The sequence below is a fragment of the Colletotrichum fructicola genome (genome assembly GCF_000319635.2).
Source record: "Colletotrichum fructicola Nara gc5 chromosome Unknown KSG_Nara_v1_contig03, whole genome shotgun sequence".
NCBI lineage: Eukaryota > Fungi > Ascomycota > Sordariomycetes > Glomerellales > Glomerellaceae > Colletotrichum > Colletotrichum fructicola.
The window spans coordinates 3,535,601-3,553,026 of record NW_027094053.1 but is presented as its reverse complement, the minus strand read 5'-3'; the positions used below and the strand labels follow the sequence as shown (position 1 = coordinate 3,553,026).

The 17,426-nt window shown below is 52.4% G+C and overlaps 7 protein-coding genes across 7 annotated transcripts; 3 read left to right on the top strand and 4 right to left on the bottom strand.

Moving 5' to 3' along the window:
- Positions 1-517: 517 nt before the first annotated feature.
- On the bottom strand, positions 518-1,903 carry CGGC5_v005794 (uncharacterized protein; the record flags this gene model as incomplete). The annotated part of the gene is made up of 1 exon (XM_032024609.1): positions 518-1,903. The coding sequence occupies one exon, from the start codon at positions 1,901-1,903 to the stop codon at positions 518-520; it is 1,386 nt and encodes a 461-aa protein (XP_031878712.1).
- Positions 1,904-2,758: 855 nt separating this feature from the next.
- CGGC5_v005793 (uncharacterized protein) lies at positions 2,759-3,135 on the bottom strand (the record flags this gene model as incomplete). The annotated part of the gene is made up of 2 exons (XM_032024608.1): positions 2,759-2,974; positions 3,037-3,135. The coding sequence occupies 2 exons, from the start codon at positions 3,133-3,135 to the stop codon at positions 2,759-2,761; spliced, it is 315 nt and encodes a 104-aa protein (XP_031878713.1).
- Positions 3,136-5,735: 2,600 nt separating this feature from the next.
- Positions 5,736-7,133, top strand: ge1 (4-O-methyl-glucuronoyl methylesterase; the record flags this gene model as incomplete). The annotated part of the gene is made up of 1 exon (XM_032024607.1): positions 5,736-7,133. The coding sequence occupies one exon, from the start codon at positions 5,736-5,738 to the stop codon at positions 7,131-7,133; it is 1,398 nt and encodes a 465-aa protein (XP_031878714.1).
- A 991-nt stretch (positions 7,134-8,124) lies between these two features.
- CGGC5_v005791 (uncharacterized protein) lies at positions 8,125-9,125 on the top strand (the record flags this gene model as incomplete). The annotated part of the gene is made up of 4 exons (XM_032024606.1): positions 8,125-8,201; positions 8,282-8,621; positions 8,681-8,763; positions 8,864-9,125. The coding sequence occupies 4 exons, from the start codon at positions 8,125-8,127 to the stop codon at positions 9,123-9,125; spliced, it is 762 nt and encodes a 253-aa protein (XP_031878744.1).
- Positions 9,126-9,487: 362 nt separating this feature from the next.
- Positions 9,488-10,108, bottom strand: CGGC5_v005790 (uncharacterized protein; the record flags this gene model as incomplete). Its single annotated transcript, XM_066151515.1, has 3 exons — positions 9,488-9,494; positions 9,548-9,969; positions 10,025-10,108. 3 exons carry the CDS (start codon positions 10,106-10,108, stop codon positions 9,488-9,490), a joined length of 513 nt encoding a protein of 170 aa, XP_066008906.1.
- A 3,665-nt stretch (positions 10,109-13,773) lies between these two features.
- Positions 13,774-14,880, top strand: CGGC5_v005789 (uncharacterized protein; the record flags this gene model as incomplete). The annotated part of the gene is made up of 1 exon (XM_032024604.1): positions 13,774-14,880. One exon carries the CDS (start codon positions 13,774-13,776, stop codon positions 14,878-14,880), a length of 1,107 nt encoding a protein of 368 aa, XP_031878716.1.
- Positions 14,881-15,840: 960 nt separating this feature from the next.
- PXG3-1 (putative peroxygenase 3) lies at positions 15,841-16,844 on the bottom strand (the record flags this gene model as incomplete). The annotated part of the gene is made up of 5 exons (XM_032024603.1): positions 15,841-15,983; positions 16,036-16,399; positions 16,454-16,486; positions 16,552-16,640; positions 16,694-16,844. 5 exons carry the CDS (start codon positions 16,842-16,844, stop codon positions 15,841-15,843), a joined length of 780 nt encoding a protein of 259 aa, XP_031878717.1.
- Between the last annotated feature and the right edge of the window lie 582 nt (positions 16,845-17,426).

Sequence of the window (17,426 nt, the reverse complement as noted above, 5' to 3'; positions counted from 1 at the left end):
CGTTGAACAAGCCTAGGGGCCAGCCCCTTACAACTTATCCTCCAACACCGCGGTTGAGAATCAAAGTTGTCTAGAAATCTGAAATAGAGGTGTATTTCTTGCAGATCTTAGGAACCTCTAGCAAATCACTTATCTTCTTTGGTGTACATTCCAGCGAAATTGAATACTCTTGGCGAAAATAAATACCGCCAATACTCGAATTTATCGAACCAGCTTCTTTGTCCTCTTCGTTGCTCTCACCACCAATTGCACGGACTCCTTGAGTTATTGGAGTCCAGTCATCACGCTTTGACTGTGAACATACTTATGTTCAACACGTCAATGAATGAGAGCCCGAGTACCGCGTGATAGTTTCAAGGAGCTTCCACTTTGCCGCCTTCCAAAACTCTTGATCAACCCACATGGACAAACACAACTGCACACCATTTCCATCACACCCCATAAAAACCGCCATGAGAACAGCTACGCAACATGCTGAGTTTGTAACTATTAATCGAACCTTCTAGTCCATATTGTCTCACGGTGGTCTAATTTTGCAGGAAACACCCGCCGCCAGGAGAATCGCTCGAAGCTCAGTGACCGTCCTCCCGCCATCGCATCCGTCCTCCTCTTCGTCACTGTCGTACTCCCAATCGGACCCGTGCTGGTCGACGCCCTCCATGAACGGATTATTCTCGTCGACGTAAGTGCCCCAACACGGCCCCGGATGATCGGTGTCGCACTCCCAGCCCGATAACCAGACCTCTTTGAGGTTGGGATAGGTCCCCGCTTCAACTGCGCCCGCCAGCCACCCAATCTCTTGGCGGCATTCGTCATCTCTAGGGTATCCGTGAATTTCGAGGGACCTCAGACTTGTTGGTAACATGTGCAGGGTGCATTCTTCATCCCACCCCATCTCCCCCGCTGAGATCCCGAGTTCCTCGAGGCTGGTGAAGGCTGCAACCGAGCCAACGCAAAGGCCATCTTCTTGCCCCTCGGCCCCGAAGTTTATGTCGAGCTTTCGAAGGGTACCAGCGTGCATCAAAAGGGCCGCCATGGTTTCGTTCGGGGCGTGGCCTGTGTCCGGCGAGAATGTGAACTCCCGCAGCTCACGACAGGACCTGACGACGTCGGCGATCGCCGCTTCACTCACGTCGGCGTCCGTGAGCTCCAGCGACGTGAACCCACTCCAGTCTAAGTCTTCGTCATGACCGAGGCGAGCACGCCAGACCTGGAGCTTCTTGAGGTTAGGAGCAAGCCGGAGGAGAGGTTTCATGCTGGCCATGGACTCGCCGGTGGTCGAGTGGCACCGGAAACGGTTCAAGAGCTCCAGGCGGGCGGACGTCTCCCCTGGGCTGGGCATGCATTTGAAGAAGTCACCTCCGACGAAGAGGTCGAGCGCTCTGACATTCCGGGCCATGAGGACTATCAGCGCCGTGATGAAGCTGAGGTTGTTGAACGCTGTATGCCACGGCTGTAGGTCGGAGACATCCCCTGGAGCTTGAAACCATGGATGCGACAGTTGGAAGCCGAATTCCTGCAGAACCTGCGACACAAACGCGATGTCGTCCTCGTCGATCACTTGAGGGCCGAAGGGCAGGTCATCGCCGGAGAAGTAGAGCGTGTGGACGTGGCCTGCGAGCTCGGGTCGATTGTGCCAGAGCCGGATGAGGCCGATCAGCTGCCGCGTCGTCGGGTGGCCCTGACGCCGGGGCTGCGTCAGGCAGAGGTGTCTCCAGATGAGAGGCTCAGCCACATCGCGAAGGACCCGACACGATCGTGAAGCCGCTTTCAAAGTGGCCAAGTCGGCGGCGTTCGGCTGGAACAGGGGTAGGACCAGGTAAGCGACGTGGCTGTTGATGTTCAGGAGATTTGAGAGAATCTTTTGCAGCAGCTCTGCCGGGAGCTGAGTCAATTTCGCCATGGCTGGGATTTAGACTGTGAAACGTTCGTGGTTGTAATTGAGGCGTCGGAGCAATGAAGCTTAAGTAGACAATTCAAATAGCGGAGCTCGGACTCGATTAGGACTGCCTGCCTAATCCGATTTGTGATTTTTAGATTGCGATGTTGTGTCGACAACGCTAGTCCCAGTTGCGAGCGGCACAGCTAGGCAGCAGGTCCTCTCTACCTAATCTGGTTGGGACTTTTGACTCAAACTGTGATTGTTTAACCAGAACGCCTGCCACGCCCAACTCACCGCTCATCATCACAACAACCCCCGTCTGTTAGAGTGTGTGTACCAACAAGGCTGGCGGAACTCGAAAGACAAGCTACATAAGATCGTATCAATCGCACCTGTCATTTCCTTAGAAAGTCTTAAAGGTCAGTAAGGTGCCCCGGCAGCTAGAAATTGCTTTCCGTACCCATTTTGTAACAGAGGGCCTACTTTTCCTGTGCTAAAGTGCGATTTTCCTGTAGTAACATGCTCTACGTTGCTGTCGTTGTCGCTGCTATTATCGTCGTCGCCCTCGTTAGCACATTATCCTTCCTTCTGCTACCGTCTGTAGTAAAAATAATTAACTACACAGGTCATATATCCACGCAGACATAGGAAAATTAGGTCTCCTTTATAATTATTTGGAGTCCAAGACTTCACGTTGGGTCAGCGCCGCCTGATCACAGACCATCGGTATCAAAAGCTGGGATAAGAGCTTTCATGAGGATTTGCGAGAATCTTTCCAATTCAGGTATTATTGATTATCAACAGACAAAAAGAAAGTCCCGTTTCCACCTAGTCGAACGTCCCCAAAACAGAGCCCATTAAGCCGGAGTCATTGTCTTAAGCCTTGGGGGGGTTGGGGTTGGGAGCGGGAGTCGCAGCCTTGGGGTCGGGGACGTTGGGGCAGGTGGCGGCGTCCTTGGCGTCGGTGCAGTCGCGGCGGATCAGCTTGGCGCCGTTGTAGACGTCCTCGCAGCTGCAGTCAGAGCAGTCGTGCCAGTAGCACTGGTTGTTGTCGTAGTAGCAGGCAATGCCATCCTCAGAGACGCAGAGCTTCTGTTGTGGCAGCCTTGTTAGCAAAGTTGGACGATGTGAAATCGAGATCGGGTGTCACTTACGCGAGCGAAGAGGTTGGAAGCCTCGTTGGAAGACTCGAGGGGAGCAGCGAAGACAGCGCCGAAGAGGGCGACGGCGGAGAAGATGACGGCGGACTTCATTTTGAATGTGGTAAAAGAGTGGTTGTTGGTTTGAAAGAGTGTGGTGGTTTGTGCGTTGGTAGCGAATGAGTGACTGTTGACTGAGTTGTTTGAGTTGATGAAGAAAGAAATTGTCTGGAGGAGGAGAATCTTCGCCTGCTTTATAGAAACTTGACCTCCATATGTTCTCTCTTCTTGTGACGTTGTTCTCTCCTCCCACCTCATGCCGTTGCCCCCATCGCCAACCTTACCCGTGCTGTAAACCTCCGCATCTACGGGGACGATGACTTTTGGGAAATCATCTCCGGATGGAACACTGACACACAGACCCGGAACACAGCCCGCGAGGAGCCCGGCAGGGCTGTGCTAGCCCACGATCCCCGCAGTCTCAGCCAAAAGTGGTGGGCTCACTATGGACTACGGAACAATATGCACATCAATGTAGTGCCAAGCTTTGTTGTAAAGGACGCTAAATAGATTACTTTTCAGGAACCGACAATCTCTGATTCGTCATTGAGGCCCGATCGAGGTTGCATGTGGTTCTAGTATGACAACTCAGGTGATTGTTGACTGATGTGAACAAATGCTTATCCCTTCGGCCCTTCGGGTAGACTCTCCCACATTCCCGTGCCGAGACTAAGTTGATGTCTATCGGGAAGCCTAAAATAACAGCAGTTGTGGAGTTGTGGGTTAGCGCATGAATCGTCCGACCCTTTTTGCCGGTTTGCGGGGAGCGCATAGGCGGAACATAGGGGTTTCCAGTTTCATATGTTGCTTAATAGGAAAATAGTTAGTGAACACAACCTTTTTCTTTCATTGTGTTCATCTGATTGTTGAATTGGCTGGTTGACGTTGAACTGATCAAAGGTTCCAAAACAACTTGAAGAGGTGATAGTTCAACACCAGGTGATCGAAAGGCGACAAGGAACATCGCGCCATGTTGGTTCGGGACTCGGAATGGCCCCACTCTAGCCATCGGCATCTTCCTTCCAAAGGTGCAGATCCAAATTTCGGGCAGGTCCACAACCCATTCGACTTGCGATTCATGTCATCATAGATGATAGGTAGGAAGTTCAGTTGAGATGGGATGTCACTGACGACAGAGCCGCAAGCGAATTCGGCATAATGCTGACGGGGTGACCTTAACGTCGGATGAACATGCTTAACTTCCCCTTTCCGGAGGTGCCGTGCCCGAGCTCCATCAACTCCTGTTCCGGATTAAACAGCCACCCCCTAAAACATCTCCAGGCTGACTTAGGGCTTAGGGGCCGGCTACCGGAACTCCTAATCCCTAACCGCCACATTACGGGATTAACAAAAGGCAACTTATCCGAATTGCTGACTTAACTCTATGCTTGTGGACTACTCCGTAAACTCTACTTGTAAAGCTACCACCTGCCTACTCTGGCCTTGTGGTTTCTCGGATGATGACTCTAAGTGAAAGTTAACTCGGGACGAAGTTCTTTTAAGCCTGTCTACGCTCTAGTCTAGTCACGATATCCGTATTCCACCTCATGGCTTGTTCCGGCTGGAGCTCGACTAGAATGACATCGTGTGATGACTTGACGGTATGTTCCGCATAGGAACATTGAAGCAACTGCATACTTATGTGGGTCATGTCCGAAAGCAAGACTCTGCCCAGAGTCACTTATTTGGGATCATTGCCTTTTGGCCGGACCGCTAAACTCAGACTGCCGTCACTGCCGTGTTGGCAAAAGACATGCTAGGCGTCAGACTGATTGCCGGACGTTTCTTGGGAATTTCGGACGTTTTTTTGGTAATATGTGGGGAGCCCATGAGCAAGTTCTTGACATATTGGTGGCCTTGCAACCTTGTTTTTTAAAAATTCAAATACAAGCTGGCAGTTGCGCGTCAATTGCACAGCCGCTCGTCCGAGCCATCAGCGGTTGTGAGGTCGGCGCATCCAAACTTGTGGGACGCTCCATACCGAGAATTACTGCGTGCGGCATAAACAACAAAGCCCTCGGTCGGGAACTCACGGCCGGGTGGGCGTCCAGTGTCAAAGGCCTACGTATTGCCAGGGCGTACCTCCCCAAAGTCTTCAGCCAACCAAGTTTTATAAGAATGAGTCGGGTCCCAAGTCTTGCCTGAGGTCTACTTGGCGCATATCAATTGATCATGCCACCCAACATCTGGAGCGTTGCCTACCACATACACATCTCAACGTAAAGGCTCAGTTGTTGCAGAAGGTAAAATTGAAACCTGAATTTGGCCAGCTGACACCATTCTACCATGGATATATCCGCATTTGGAGTGTTGGGGCACTATCAAGACAGACTGTTTCATTCAGCCTGAAATGCTGTTTTCCCGGAAGACCACGCGATCGGTTCAATGCAACGCAACAAGCGGGATGTCCCAATAGTAGAATGTCTAAAGCACTGCTTTTCAGCTCAAGTCCTATTCGGGGTGGGCGAATGTTTGGTACGCTAAAGTTGACATTCCGTTCTTATTCTGATCATTATCGTGAGAAGTTCGCCTTGGCGACAAGCAGCCACGTGTATAAAAAGTCCCAAGAAATGAAGAAATTAGTTCGTAATCTCGCGAGGTTGTTCACAATTAATTGATCGGCTGTCGTATCTCAAACCCGGGAGAAATAAGACATGAAATATCTTCAAATCGCGGCGGCAGTCGTCGTTCTAAGCGCACACGCAGTTGCGCAACAGGGCGCATGGGCTCAATGTGGTGGAATCGGGCACACTGGCGGAACAACGTGCATTACCGGCTATTATTGTCGCTACACAAACGACTGGTACTCACAATGCGTTCCCGGAAGTCCACCCCTGACGTCCTCCCCGGCGCCGCAGCCCCCCTCGACCACCCTGCAGACCTCGACTGCCTCCACGGGTAGCCCCGTCACCAGTACCTCCACTGCGCCGGGGGGAGGTGGAACTGCTTGCCCCGCTCTGCTCAACGGGCTCGGCGCGCCCACTTCGGTCTTGCCGGACCCCTTTACTTTCCAGGACGGAGGCAAGGTCACGACCAAAGCCGACTGGACCTGCCGACAGGCCGAGATAAGTTCCCAGCTACAGCGCTTGGAGCTTGGAACGTTGCCCCCCAAGCCGCAATCCGTGACCGCATCTTACTCAGGAAACAAGCTCACCATCAATGTCTCGGACGGTGGAAAGTCCATCTCTTTCGCCGTGACCATCTCCAAGCCGAGTGGAAATAGCGTCCCTGCCATCATCGCCTACGGCGCCGCGAGCATTCCCGTTCCCTCCACCGTCGGTACAATCACTTTCAACAATGACGAGATTGCCCAGCAGCAAGGCGGCTCCTCTCGTGGCAAGGGCAAGTTCTACGACCTCTACGGCAGCGGACACAGTGCGGGCGCCTTGATGGCATGGTCGTGGGCCGTCTCCCGAATCATCGATGCCCTTGAGCTCACCCCATCCGTCGGAATCGATCCCACACGTCTGGGAGTGACCGGCTGCTCCCGCAACGGCAAGGGAGCCTTCGTCGCCGGCACCTTCGACTCCCGCATCGCGCTTACCTTGCCCCAGGAGTCCGGTGCCGGCGGTGCGGGATGCTGGCGCATCGCCGACTGGCAGAACCGCAACGGATTGACGGTCCAAGACGCCAAACAGATCGTTACCGAGAACCCGTGGTTCAGCCCCAACTTCAACCAGTACACGAGCAATGTCAATCAGTTGCCATTTGACCACCACATGCTGGCTGGTCTCATTGCACCCAGACCGGTGTACATCATGGAGAACCCCGACTACGAGTGGCTAGGAACGATGAGCACGTATGGCTGCATGGGAGGGGCTAGGAAGCAGTGGCAGGCGCTGGGGTCTCTTGATACCTTCGGATACAGCCAGGTTGGGAATCATGCGCACTGCAGCTTCCCGAGCTCCCAGCAGAGCGAGTTGACAGCATTCATCAACGAGTTCCTCTTGAAGCAGTCTGGCGGCTCGAAAAGTGTCTACCGGACCGATCAAACATACAATAACTTCAATGTTGACAGTTGGTCGCCCTGGGCGGTGCCGGTCCTGTCTTAAGATAATTCAAGGCATCCATAAGGCTAAGTTGGAACACTCATTCAGAAAAGAAAGAAGGATGATTGGAATTGCTCAGCTATGCAATTTGGTCAATTGAATTCATTCATTCGCTGTAGGACGATAAGTACCAGTGGGAGCGTCAACCCTTGTGATAGGCCGACCCATACACCCATCTTGCAGTCTGAGTATTTTCATTGTTCGTAAGACAAAGGCAAGTTTCAGGGAAAATAATTGCCTGGGTCTTTGTCACCATGTTCATTTCGGCCACAATATCTTTACTTTCAAGCATGTCAAGAGAAGCCAATAAATCATCTGGATCCCGTAGTCCCGCTACAAAGAAACTGGTACCTAGTTACAAGGGTTTGAGCAACTGAAAACGAATCTTGTCTACCAATCCGCAGAATCTGTTGAGCTCGCGACGCGAAGCGGACTCTTTTCTTCATGAATGTCTCGGCCTTCGGATATTTCTTGATTTCCGTACCTGCAAATCTTTGTAATCCCGCGAGTTCATTTTACATCTAATTGTGGATGTGTGTAGCATTTCTCATGCAAGTACCCTTCACCCTCGTGTGAAGGTCGTACAATGTCTGCGAATAGTCGCTTCTGTTGACCTAAAACTACTCCGCGCCCCACAACTCGCGACACGTTGGTTGCAGCAACCCTCGTAGATTGGAATGCAACATGACATATTCAACACCACACCAAGACCCACGAAGACTGCAGGATGGTTCGATTTACCAGGCGGAACGATTTCCCCGACCGGCGATGTGCGTTGTTCACCGCATAAGCGCTGGGGATCAGCCGCGGGGTATGTGATATGTCGACCACGTCGTGCATCGAGAATGGCCGGAGGTAAGCAGCAACGAGGCGGTTTCCGAGATACCCTGTCGCCTCCGGGAGCTGCACCCGTTGATAATATCTACCATCGCGCTTCCTCGATCACGACATCTTTGCCTGCAATCACGCAATTGAAGACTAGCAAGGGACAAAGATGTCTAGATTCATCGACCGCCAACCAATTCACCCAAACCCTCGGGAGAAGGAGGTCATCCTACTCAGTTTCGGACGGTACGCAACCCCATGCCATGTTAACCAACAAGTGGGACGGCCCCCAATGCACCCCAACGATCTGACAATGTCGTTTCTAGAAACGCAACCAACGGATTCTACCACGCCCTGAAAATCCTCGGATACAAACCATACCACCAGGTAGAAGTCTTTAAAAATGGCGTGTCACACATCCGCATGATGGACGACGCGGTCCGTGCCGGGTCCCTGGGCGAGGGCAAGAAGTTCACCCGAGAGGACTTTGACAAGTGGTTCGGGGACTACGACAGCGTCACCGATGTGCCCGCGTGGTTCCTCCCCGAGCTCGTGGCGGCATACCCGAACGCCAAGTTCGTCCTGACCGAGCGGGACCCCGAGGCATGGCGGCACTCCGTGGCCAAGACCTTCCAGCCAATGGCGACCTTCTTCACGACGCCCTCCGTACGTCTGATTGGCATGTTCGACGCCTACACGTACTACCTGACCCAGCTCGGCCACAGCTTCGACGAGTCCTCTACCGAGGCTACATGGGTGGAGATAAGGAGAGGGAGCTGGACGAGTGCGTCGAGCTGTACAAGGCGCAGTAAGTTTATTCCCGCCCATCGTTCGCGCGCGCGGACGTGATCGCCGTCAATTATTCGGAATTCGGCTGTCAGGTGTCGGAAGGCTAACCGGCCACACAGTAACAAAGCTGTCAAGGAGTTGATTCCTCCCGAGAAGCTTCTTGTGGTCAGATTGGAGGATGGCCTGGGCTGGGACAAGCTTTGCCCCTTCATTGGCAAAGACATTCCGGACGTCCCCTACCCCAGAGTTAATGACACCGCAGAGTTCCAAAGGCTGGCAACAATGGACCTGTTCGCGTCGTGGAAGAAGACTGGTCTCAAAATGGCAAGCCTGATCGTCCCCCTCATTGGAGCGTCGATCTGGTTCGCAAGGCAAAGATAGTTCTGGTACAGACTCCATGTTTTAACAAAATGTCTATCCTTCTTGACGCGAACGGCATTCTCTTCGCTGCAACCCACTACCAAGCAAACCGAATGTGCCCTGAAGTCTGAATCTGATGCTCCCAAACCAAGTCAGACCGAACCAACAGTGATCTCCACCATCCTCTATGCAAAGCCTGTCGCAGAAAACACCCAATGCCAAACTTCGTGACAGGACCCCGACGCTGGGGCGAACGAATCCGTGCAACCTGACAAAACAGAATGCCAAAGCGCTTGCAAGTCAAAATAAACAGACTTCTCCCTTACAACTCCTGTGCTGTGCTCCTTTTTGTGCCAAACTCCAAACATTAATCCATCTCGATTCTACTGTCTGATAAGGGCATTAGTCTGGATGCTTCGACCAACTGTTGGGACGCCACTTACGGTCGGGTAGACTTGAAAGTCACAGTCACTTCATTTGCTTCCTTGATACTTCGAAGCTCGTTCGTCAGGCGATGGACCTGGCTGTTCGCCGCCGCGAGGCTTTGGCTGATGCCCTGGATGGTGTCGTGGTGACTGTCGAGGCGGAAACAAGCGTTTCCGAGCTTCGTGCCCATCGCTGTCTCCTGACTCTCGAGCTCGCGAGACTTTAGCGTCTCGTTGAGCAGATGATCGAGCTTGAAGTTGATTTCATCAAGCTTCTGGTCGACGACATCGCGCCATTGCAGGAGCTCGTTGACTTTGTCACCAATCGTGACTGTGGGCGAAAGGGGCGCCGGCGGCGCCTGCGCCTTGGCAGTTGAGTTCGCGGTCTTTTGCATCTCTGACAGATCGAAGCTGGCCGTCTTTCCCTGAAGCAAAACCTTCTGTCAGCTCAGGACGTACGAGTAAGGAGAGAAGCTTGTCTCAGCTCGAGCTGACCTTGGGGTAGTGGCCAGGCATCTTGGGCCAGTCCATCGTCGCGGCTTCTCGGGCCTTCTTCTCGTTTGCGACTTTTCGGTCCATGGTTTGGGTACTCGTCCAAATTTCCAGGGGGGGCATTGTATGAGACGTGTCTCCATATGCCCTCTTCTGTAAAACAACTTTGACTGGCAATAACAATACAGTCGTGGCAGCAAAGTGTTGAGGTTGTGTTTTGTGAGGGAGACAGTGTTTTGAAAAAAGGGAAGTTGTGAAGGAGAGCAGACATCAGCGCGTAGGCGAACAGTAGACAAAAGGGAAAGCGCGGTTGCTAGTGATTGTTGATGCCTGACCAAACGCCTTTCCACGCCTCATAACCTCCTTTGTTAGGCCTCACATCAGAGCTGCTCAAAGCTGACAGTGAATTACTCGATTGAAACTATTCCGGTTGCTGACTAACCCCTATCGCACCTTCTCAGGACAGATTGCTCATTATGTCCAACTGTCCACAACCATTCTCACGAGATTTAGGAGTTGGAGAACTTGGTGGCGAGCCCGAGGAGATGGTCGATTCATGGTGTCCCACTTTTCCTCTCCCCCAGGACGAACAGTCAACTTCAGATGACAAGCGGCAAGTTCCTTCTTCAAACGGGTAGACGGCGGACCGCAAGCTTTTTTCACCCTTCAGCCGTTTACCCTCCAAAGTTCTACAGTGCCGCTTGTGCCGTCGAATGTCGGATCAGCCTATGTGGGCACCTGGTTTGGGACAATGTTTGCGATTGTCTGAGCCTTGAGGGTCTATGAAGCCATTCGAAGGATAGGCCACTTCAAAGATAGGCTGGTTCTTACATTATCTCGAGAGCGACAAAGCTATGTTCCATCAGCATGGAGGAAAGTCTTCTGTTATCTGCAGCTTACGTGTCTAAGCCTCACCAAAATGCTATCGAACGCCCTGAATCCGCCCTGTTTTTTCGACTTTGGCGTTAAGCGTAAGCGAGGAGGGGATTCCGAGTCAAGCCCAAGACTCTGGAATTGACAGACACTTGTCAGGTAACCGTCTGAAATCAGGTTTGTTTGCTCATGCGCACATACCTGCTTGACTTTCAAGGCAAAGGTTATTTGCTCAACGCTCAATGCAGCTGGCAACCTCCCCACTTCCCGCCCTCAGGAAAGCTTGACGTCTGGACAAGGTCGTCCCTCCAGATGATTGGGGGAACTCAGCTGCCCACCCTGCAGACTAGTCCTTCGGGAACAAGGCACCGAAAATCCAAATCGATATAAACATATAATCTTACCCAATAATCTTAACAACCAAGCTTCATTCTTAAATCCTTAGCGCGTCGAAGAATTACAGCCTGCGACCGTTAAGTGCCTGATTTCATCTAGACTCCAGGAACCAATGCCATCTGGTTGGCTCTCCCCTGGGCTGCTTCCGCCGGCACAGATCATCAAGGCCGTTGTGCAATCGCGATCACATAGAGTTTGGGGGCCGGGTCAGCGGTCACCCTTGTCACAGCGTGGTAGTCCCTGAGTGATCCTGGGAAAGCGAGTGACACCCTACCAAGAAGCTGGATTTCCGACCTGTCTTGAAGTGCCTTTGGTCTCATCAAATGGCCGCCCAACCTTGTCAACCCAGCGTTGAGGCGGCGCTCTCTTCCTCTTCGTGGTCGCCAAGGCTGTCTACCCGCCTTGGCTGTGCTCTTGGCGGCGTGATACGGGCAGCAGATTCTCACGAACACTCCCTCGAGAGCCTCAGATCAAGCAATGCGAACAGCGCTCAGTCTGTGCTTGGCGGCGCTTGGCGCTTGAGGCTTGGGGTTTCCATAAATAATCCTCCAAGCGCAGATCTTCGTAACGGGGAGGCAACGCAGCTTGGCGCTGGACAAGGCATTCCGCTTCTCTGCCAATATGAATTCGCTAACAACACCTATGCCAAACAGAGCGGCACAATACTATCCGCGATGCATTTTTTTCGTTCTCGCTATCTTTTGCGTTTTCGTGATCGACCGGAGCCGAAATGACAGAGTTGCCCCTGAGCGTTTAAGCTGCTACCCGTCGGCGCCGGTTAGCCAGCGTTCCACTCTGTCGCGGAAGCGGCCGAGGGCGCAAGAAGGGGAGCATTCGACAAAAACATCAGACCGAGAAGCTCGCAAGCAGTAGACTCTGGCCAGCGCCCGTCTTGCATGAGTCGGGGGAAGGTTGGTCGGCATGGGAAAGAGGAAGAGAGCCACAGGCACCAACCTGTGATCCTAACGTGCGTGTGTGCGCGCCGGCTGTGGTGGCCGATGTTCTAGACAGGGATCCGTGTACAAGGTGGCTAAAAAGTCCGAACTCAAAACAAATCATTTTTGGCGGAAAATGTATCCCCACGGCTTGTTCTAGCGTGAGGCGACATGTGGGTTGGAACAGGCTAGGAATTCCTGGACTGTGGTGGCTTCGGATTTTCTCAGGTGGGAGTTAGCTAGTAGGAGGAAGCCTCATTCACGAGAGCGAGAAGGAAGTGAAGAAAAGACTAGAGGGCCAAAGTCAGAGTTGGGGACACTTCGGATAAGGAGGGCAGCTTGTTTGGATGACGCGAAGCCTCAGGGCGAACTAACATTTGGGCCTCAATCAACCGCCGCCTCAACCCCAAGAGTCAAAATCGCGCCAGTTCGTGATTTCTTCGACGAAGATCAATCACTTATCGAAATGCGACTGGTAATACTGGATCCAGGGCGATCTGGCGATCTGGAGAAGAACGTGGGATTTTCCCCTGTATCCTCCCCTTTTCCTGCAAGGGGCTGCGGACACTAGGCGGCGGCCGAAAGACTAAACGGCGTACTGCCGATACCAAAACACGCGCGGGCGCCGGAACGGACTGGTAGGCTGGCCCAAATATGAGCTAGTGAGAATCATTCCGCTTTGCCGCTAGGCCGTTCGAGGAGAAGGCGCAGTTTGTTGGTTGCTGTGCTGCATGCTATGCGCCGCCGCCTTAGTCGGGGACCTTTGCCTGGGAAGTTTCTTCGGCCTTGGTGCGACCAACTCGGCGTGACTTCACGGACCAACTGCGCATACAGACGCAAGAGTAGCAATGCAATTTACTATTTACTGCTGGTGAGAGACAGCAGGTCCATCAAGAGGGGGGGTCCAAGGTTTGTTTCAAACCCGGACAGAGTTCGCCGCTCGCGGCCAATCCCTGCCGTCGGCCCTCCTCCCCCAGCCTCTGTCCTAAACTTCTGGACGACAGCTTATCAACCGGACTCAAGGCAATGCGTGTCTCAGAGAAGGGTCAGTCGTGGAGAAGTCGGGCGTCCCTTGGGCAGACAGGCAGCCAGGAAGCAGAGAGGGGACGCGGGGACGCACGTCGTCTGAAAATACCGCCCGTGCATGCCGAGAGCGACATGGAGATCAAGTGTTCAGGTGTCCCATCGCCTAGAACCAACACACTCTACGGCGTGAACCTTTGGGTCCTCCTCCGGCGCCTCCCCCGTATGTCGTCTGTTCCCTCCAATACGCACGCACTGAAACGATGTGGGCTAACATTCATGCTCAGGCCACCGGAGGGGTTGGGCTTGCAGGAAATGGTGCGAAGCTAGAAGCCCGATGAGGGATCATGACGTTCCGGCGAAGGATGCGTGAGGCGTAAATAAGGGACCTGTTCCCGCATCTCTTCTTCATGGTGATGTCCGGTTGACACAGCCGAACGACCAGCATTCTTCACCAAAGGCATGCCAAGAAAAAGAAAATGGAATAAGGGGCAATTCATCACAAGACGATCAACTTCAGTCATCATGAACGCTTACAACCCTCGTCGGGTGTCCTACCTGAGGGCTCCGGGGACGGGAGGCATGCCCAAGCCGTGGGTATCGCCTTACCCTTCGCTCAGCTCCATTGGATATCCACCTTCAACAAGATCAGCCGACGAGCGGTTCGCGTCCGCCGTCTGGCATCGCACGTTCAATCACATCGACTATGCGGCGTACAAAGCGGCCTGTGACGCGGAAAGAGCAGCAAAGCCGGAGCGAGACGCGGACGTCTTCTCAGTAACGGCATCATCATATCGCAGTGGATTCTCGAGACTAGGAGCCATGCTCACCATTTACCCGTACCGCGACATGGGATGGCTCGTAACTATGGTCTTCATCGCCGGCAGTATCTGCTTCTGCCTCAACGGCATCTTCACTCTCATCCCTCTGCTGAGCCCTGCTTTGGACTTCCCAGGGCAGGATGCTGGTATTCAAACAACAAAGACCTTGGGAGGCGCGCTATTCGCCTTGAGCGGTCTCATGGGATTGCTGGCAGCTTTCAACGTCGACCGTGGCGTGTTGGACCCTAAGAAAGATGCGCCTGATGCATACAAGCCAGCTTTACTCGGCAGCGATGAATGGGTCTGGTGGGCTAATTGGTACGAGCTTCGAACGGTCTTCTTGCCCAGTTTGGCCTTCCGAGCTGGTATCCTTCAGTTCCTCGCCGGCTCTTCCTTCACCGTCTCCGCCGTCTCTGGGATTCCGGGCGTTCTGGACCTCTCACACCCGAGCGCCGGTATTATTTTCGTAACATCACCTCTCCTTATCGGCGGCGGTCTATTCGTGATCGCCGGTCTTCTGATGATCTACTTGTCGCAGGACAAGTGGTACGTCCCCAAGATTCTCGACGCCAGTTGGCAGAATGGACTCTGGAATTTGGTCGGGGCTGGTGCCTTCTTGGCTGTTGGCGTTGTCACCCTTCTCGCAAAGACTGCGGCTGTGGCTATCGCGGCGTTATTCTTGACCGGTGGACTGGGGTTTCTGATGGCTGCCTTGATTCAGTGGTACATCATTATGGAGTTCTATCCGACTGATCCTTACATGGAGGACCCCGCAACTGCGGCAGAGATTCCTTCACAGTCGATTTATTGATGATCTTACGATTTGGGGTTTTGGGCTATGGGATTATATCAGAAAGAAACAGATTTTAGATACCGACTCAGATTATTTAATTTACGATGTCATGACCTTCAACAAATCTTCAACCACGCTCGTCGATGGTGACAAGAACAAACAATGGATGGTCCACTGTGTTCTCATCAACGCCCCTCGGCTGCTTGGGACCGGCAGTCATCAAGCTGCAATAATCTCAAATCAACGTGTTGAGCTTCACGATGGACGCATAACGCACTAGAACGTTTTCGTTGATATCCTCAAATTCAGCCGTTACCAGAAACTGAGGCGGGCGCGTCCAAACCATGCTGCTATTGATGTTGCGGGATGTTAATTGATGGCCACTGCCGACAATGATCAACGAACTCCGCACGGCCGAGTAAGCTTCGGCGACCGAAGAGGGGGGTTTTGGTGCATTGATGTGACGCGGGGTAGGCACCCATGAATGAATTTCTCGCCAAAATCATGGGATGATTACTAAATTTTGATTCGCAAACGACTTCACTGCTTGTGATTTGTTCCTGAACATCGGCCTTTCTATTGTGAGCGTGTACAACCTGCTCCTGTCCAGCTCAGTTTGAGCCACTTAACATGCTGTAACATATGCGATTGATTTAGTATGTTCTAAAACCCAGGATGAACTTCAAATGATCAGAATTGTGACTAGATTAAAATAGAATGTAACCGTCCAGAGTACGTGTCAGGGAGGGAGATTTGTTGTCTCCGATCTCTTGATGCACTAATTATCTAGACTTTCTCTATTACAAAACGGAGATGCAAAGCTTCTCGAAGAGATTAAAGGCTCTCATCCGGTGAGATGCCCGTACAAATCAACTCTTGCTACGTAGCCTGCGTATGTAAGGTATTGAGTATGCAAAGCGGGTGATCACATGATCCTAGACAGCAATGCCTGATGTACCGATCAGATAACGCCATACACTAACTGTGCTTAGATTGGACGTCCTTCTTTTGGGATCTTCGGGCAGCAATAGTGTAGAACAGGCTGCCGTCATAAATCCCACGGACATCTTCTTTCCAGATTCGGCCATCGGCAGGCCAGAGCATTAAATAAGTGGCCATCCCTGTCCTAGGATTAGTGACATTCATAAAAAGTAAATTGTGACGATTACTAACATTCAAAGAAGGCACCTCCCCAGCCAACAGGGTCGAGAATTACCCGGTTGCCCTTGAGCATGGCAAAGATGTCACCAATGGTCATGTAGTCCCTGCCCTCGGCATACTTGGCAAAGATGTCTTCGAACTTTTGAGAGCTGAACCGGCCCTCAGTGTCGTACGCGCCGCTGTCACTTCCGTGCTTATCCCTGTGGATGTTGTCGATGAAGATGCGGAAGAAGGGATCGGGTAAGTACCCGCGCACTGTGGGGTAGGAGAAGTTGCCGTGAATGATGAAGACCGAGAGTGTTGAGAGAATGAGTCCAAAGCCAAGTTTGTAAAATCCAACAAAGGTGTCCAGTGGCCAGATGACACCATCTTGGTCCTAATAGGCATTAGGATACCAGAATTTGATGAGATTAGATGGCATGATACTTACACGGTCGAAGAACTCGCAGTGTTGTTGCAATACCTGTGTTTATGTCCATTAGTTATCAGGTTGCATCTCAAAGAAGCCACTGAGAAAATATCACTCACAGTCTGATGACGATGGATTTTGTTCCAATCATACTCCGTCGTGCCGTTCGGACGATCGTGCGTCGCAGCGATGTTGGCCCGAGCAGTGCCTTTGGCGATGGTTAACTCCACTTTTCTACTAACGCAAGGGAGAATCATCTACCAGTGTGGGACAGTCTCTGATCATCCTCGGGCTGCAGGAACGGCTTCCGCTGCGTGGTAATTGGGACCTCCGAGATGGACGAGATCACCGGCTCCCCAAGCATGTTGGAGGCCTTCTTCAAATTGGTGTACGTTTGCCCTTCTGTAGCCATGTTGGTGATGGGTGTCAAAAATGTGTGCAAGGAGTGAGAGCCACTCAGAACGGAGGTATTAGAAAGGCGATCGACGCCGGGTTTTATGGAGCTATGTGATTGCTTGGTGTCTGTCTCACATTCAATGACCCCTTCATGGTGACGTCAGTGTCTCTTCACGAATTGTTGAGACTGGGCGATCGGGCCATAATGGTACACGGTCTCTTGGTGTTGGTTTTGCATGTGATGGAATAAGCCACAAAGTGCGCTTTGTGCATCGCGATGTGGCTGAACAGGAATGCAGCATCGCGTCGCCGCGTCTTTCAATCGAGGGGCAGAATATCCCGCTGTCAGCATCGTCGTGGTGGATTCACGCGGACATGGAGTAGAGGGAAGACAGTAATGATGACATACGTTGACCCATCTGTTGACAAGCGTCAATTCGTCAATCGCTTGGGGCCTGAACAAAATATCTGGGTAAAGGTGGACCATCGGCCTCGTGAACCTGGGGAAGATCGTGACATGACGCTGAACTGACCTCAAAGACACCTGTCGCGACGATGAAATCATTGTGTCGTTCCCTGATGAAGAGAATGGAAGAAA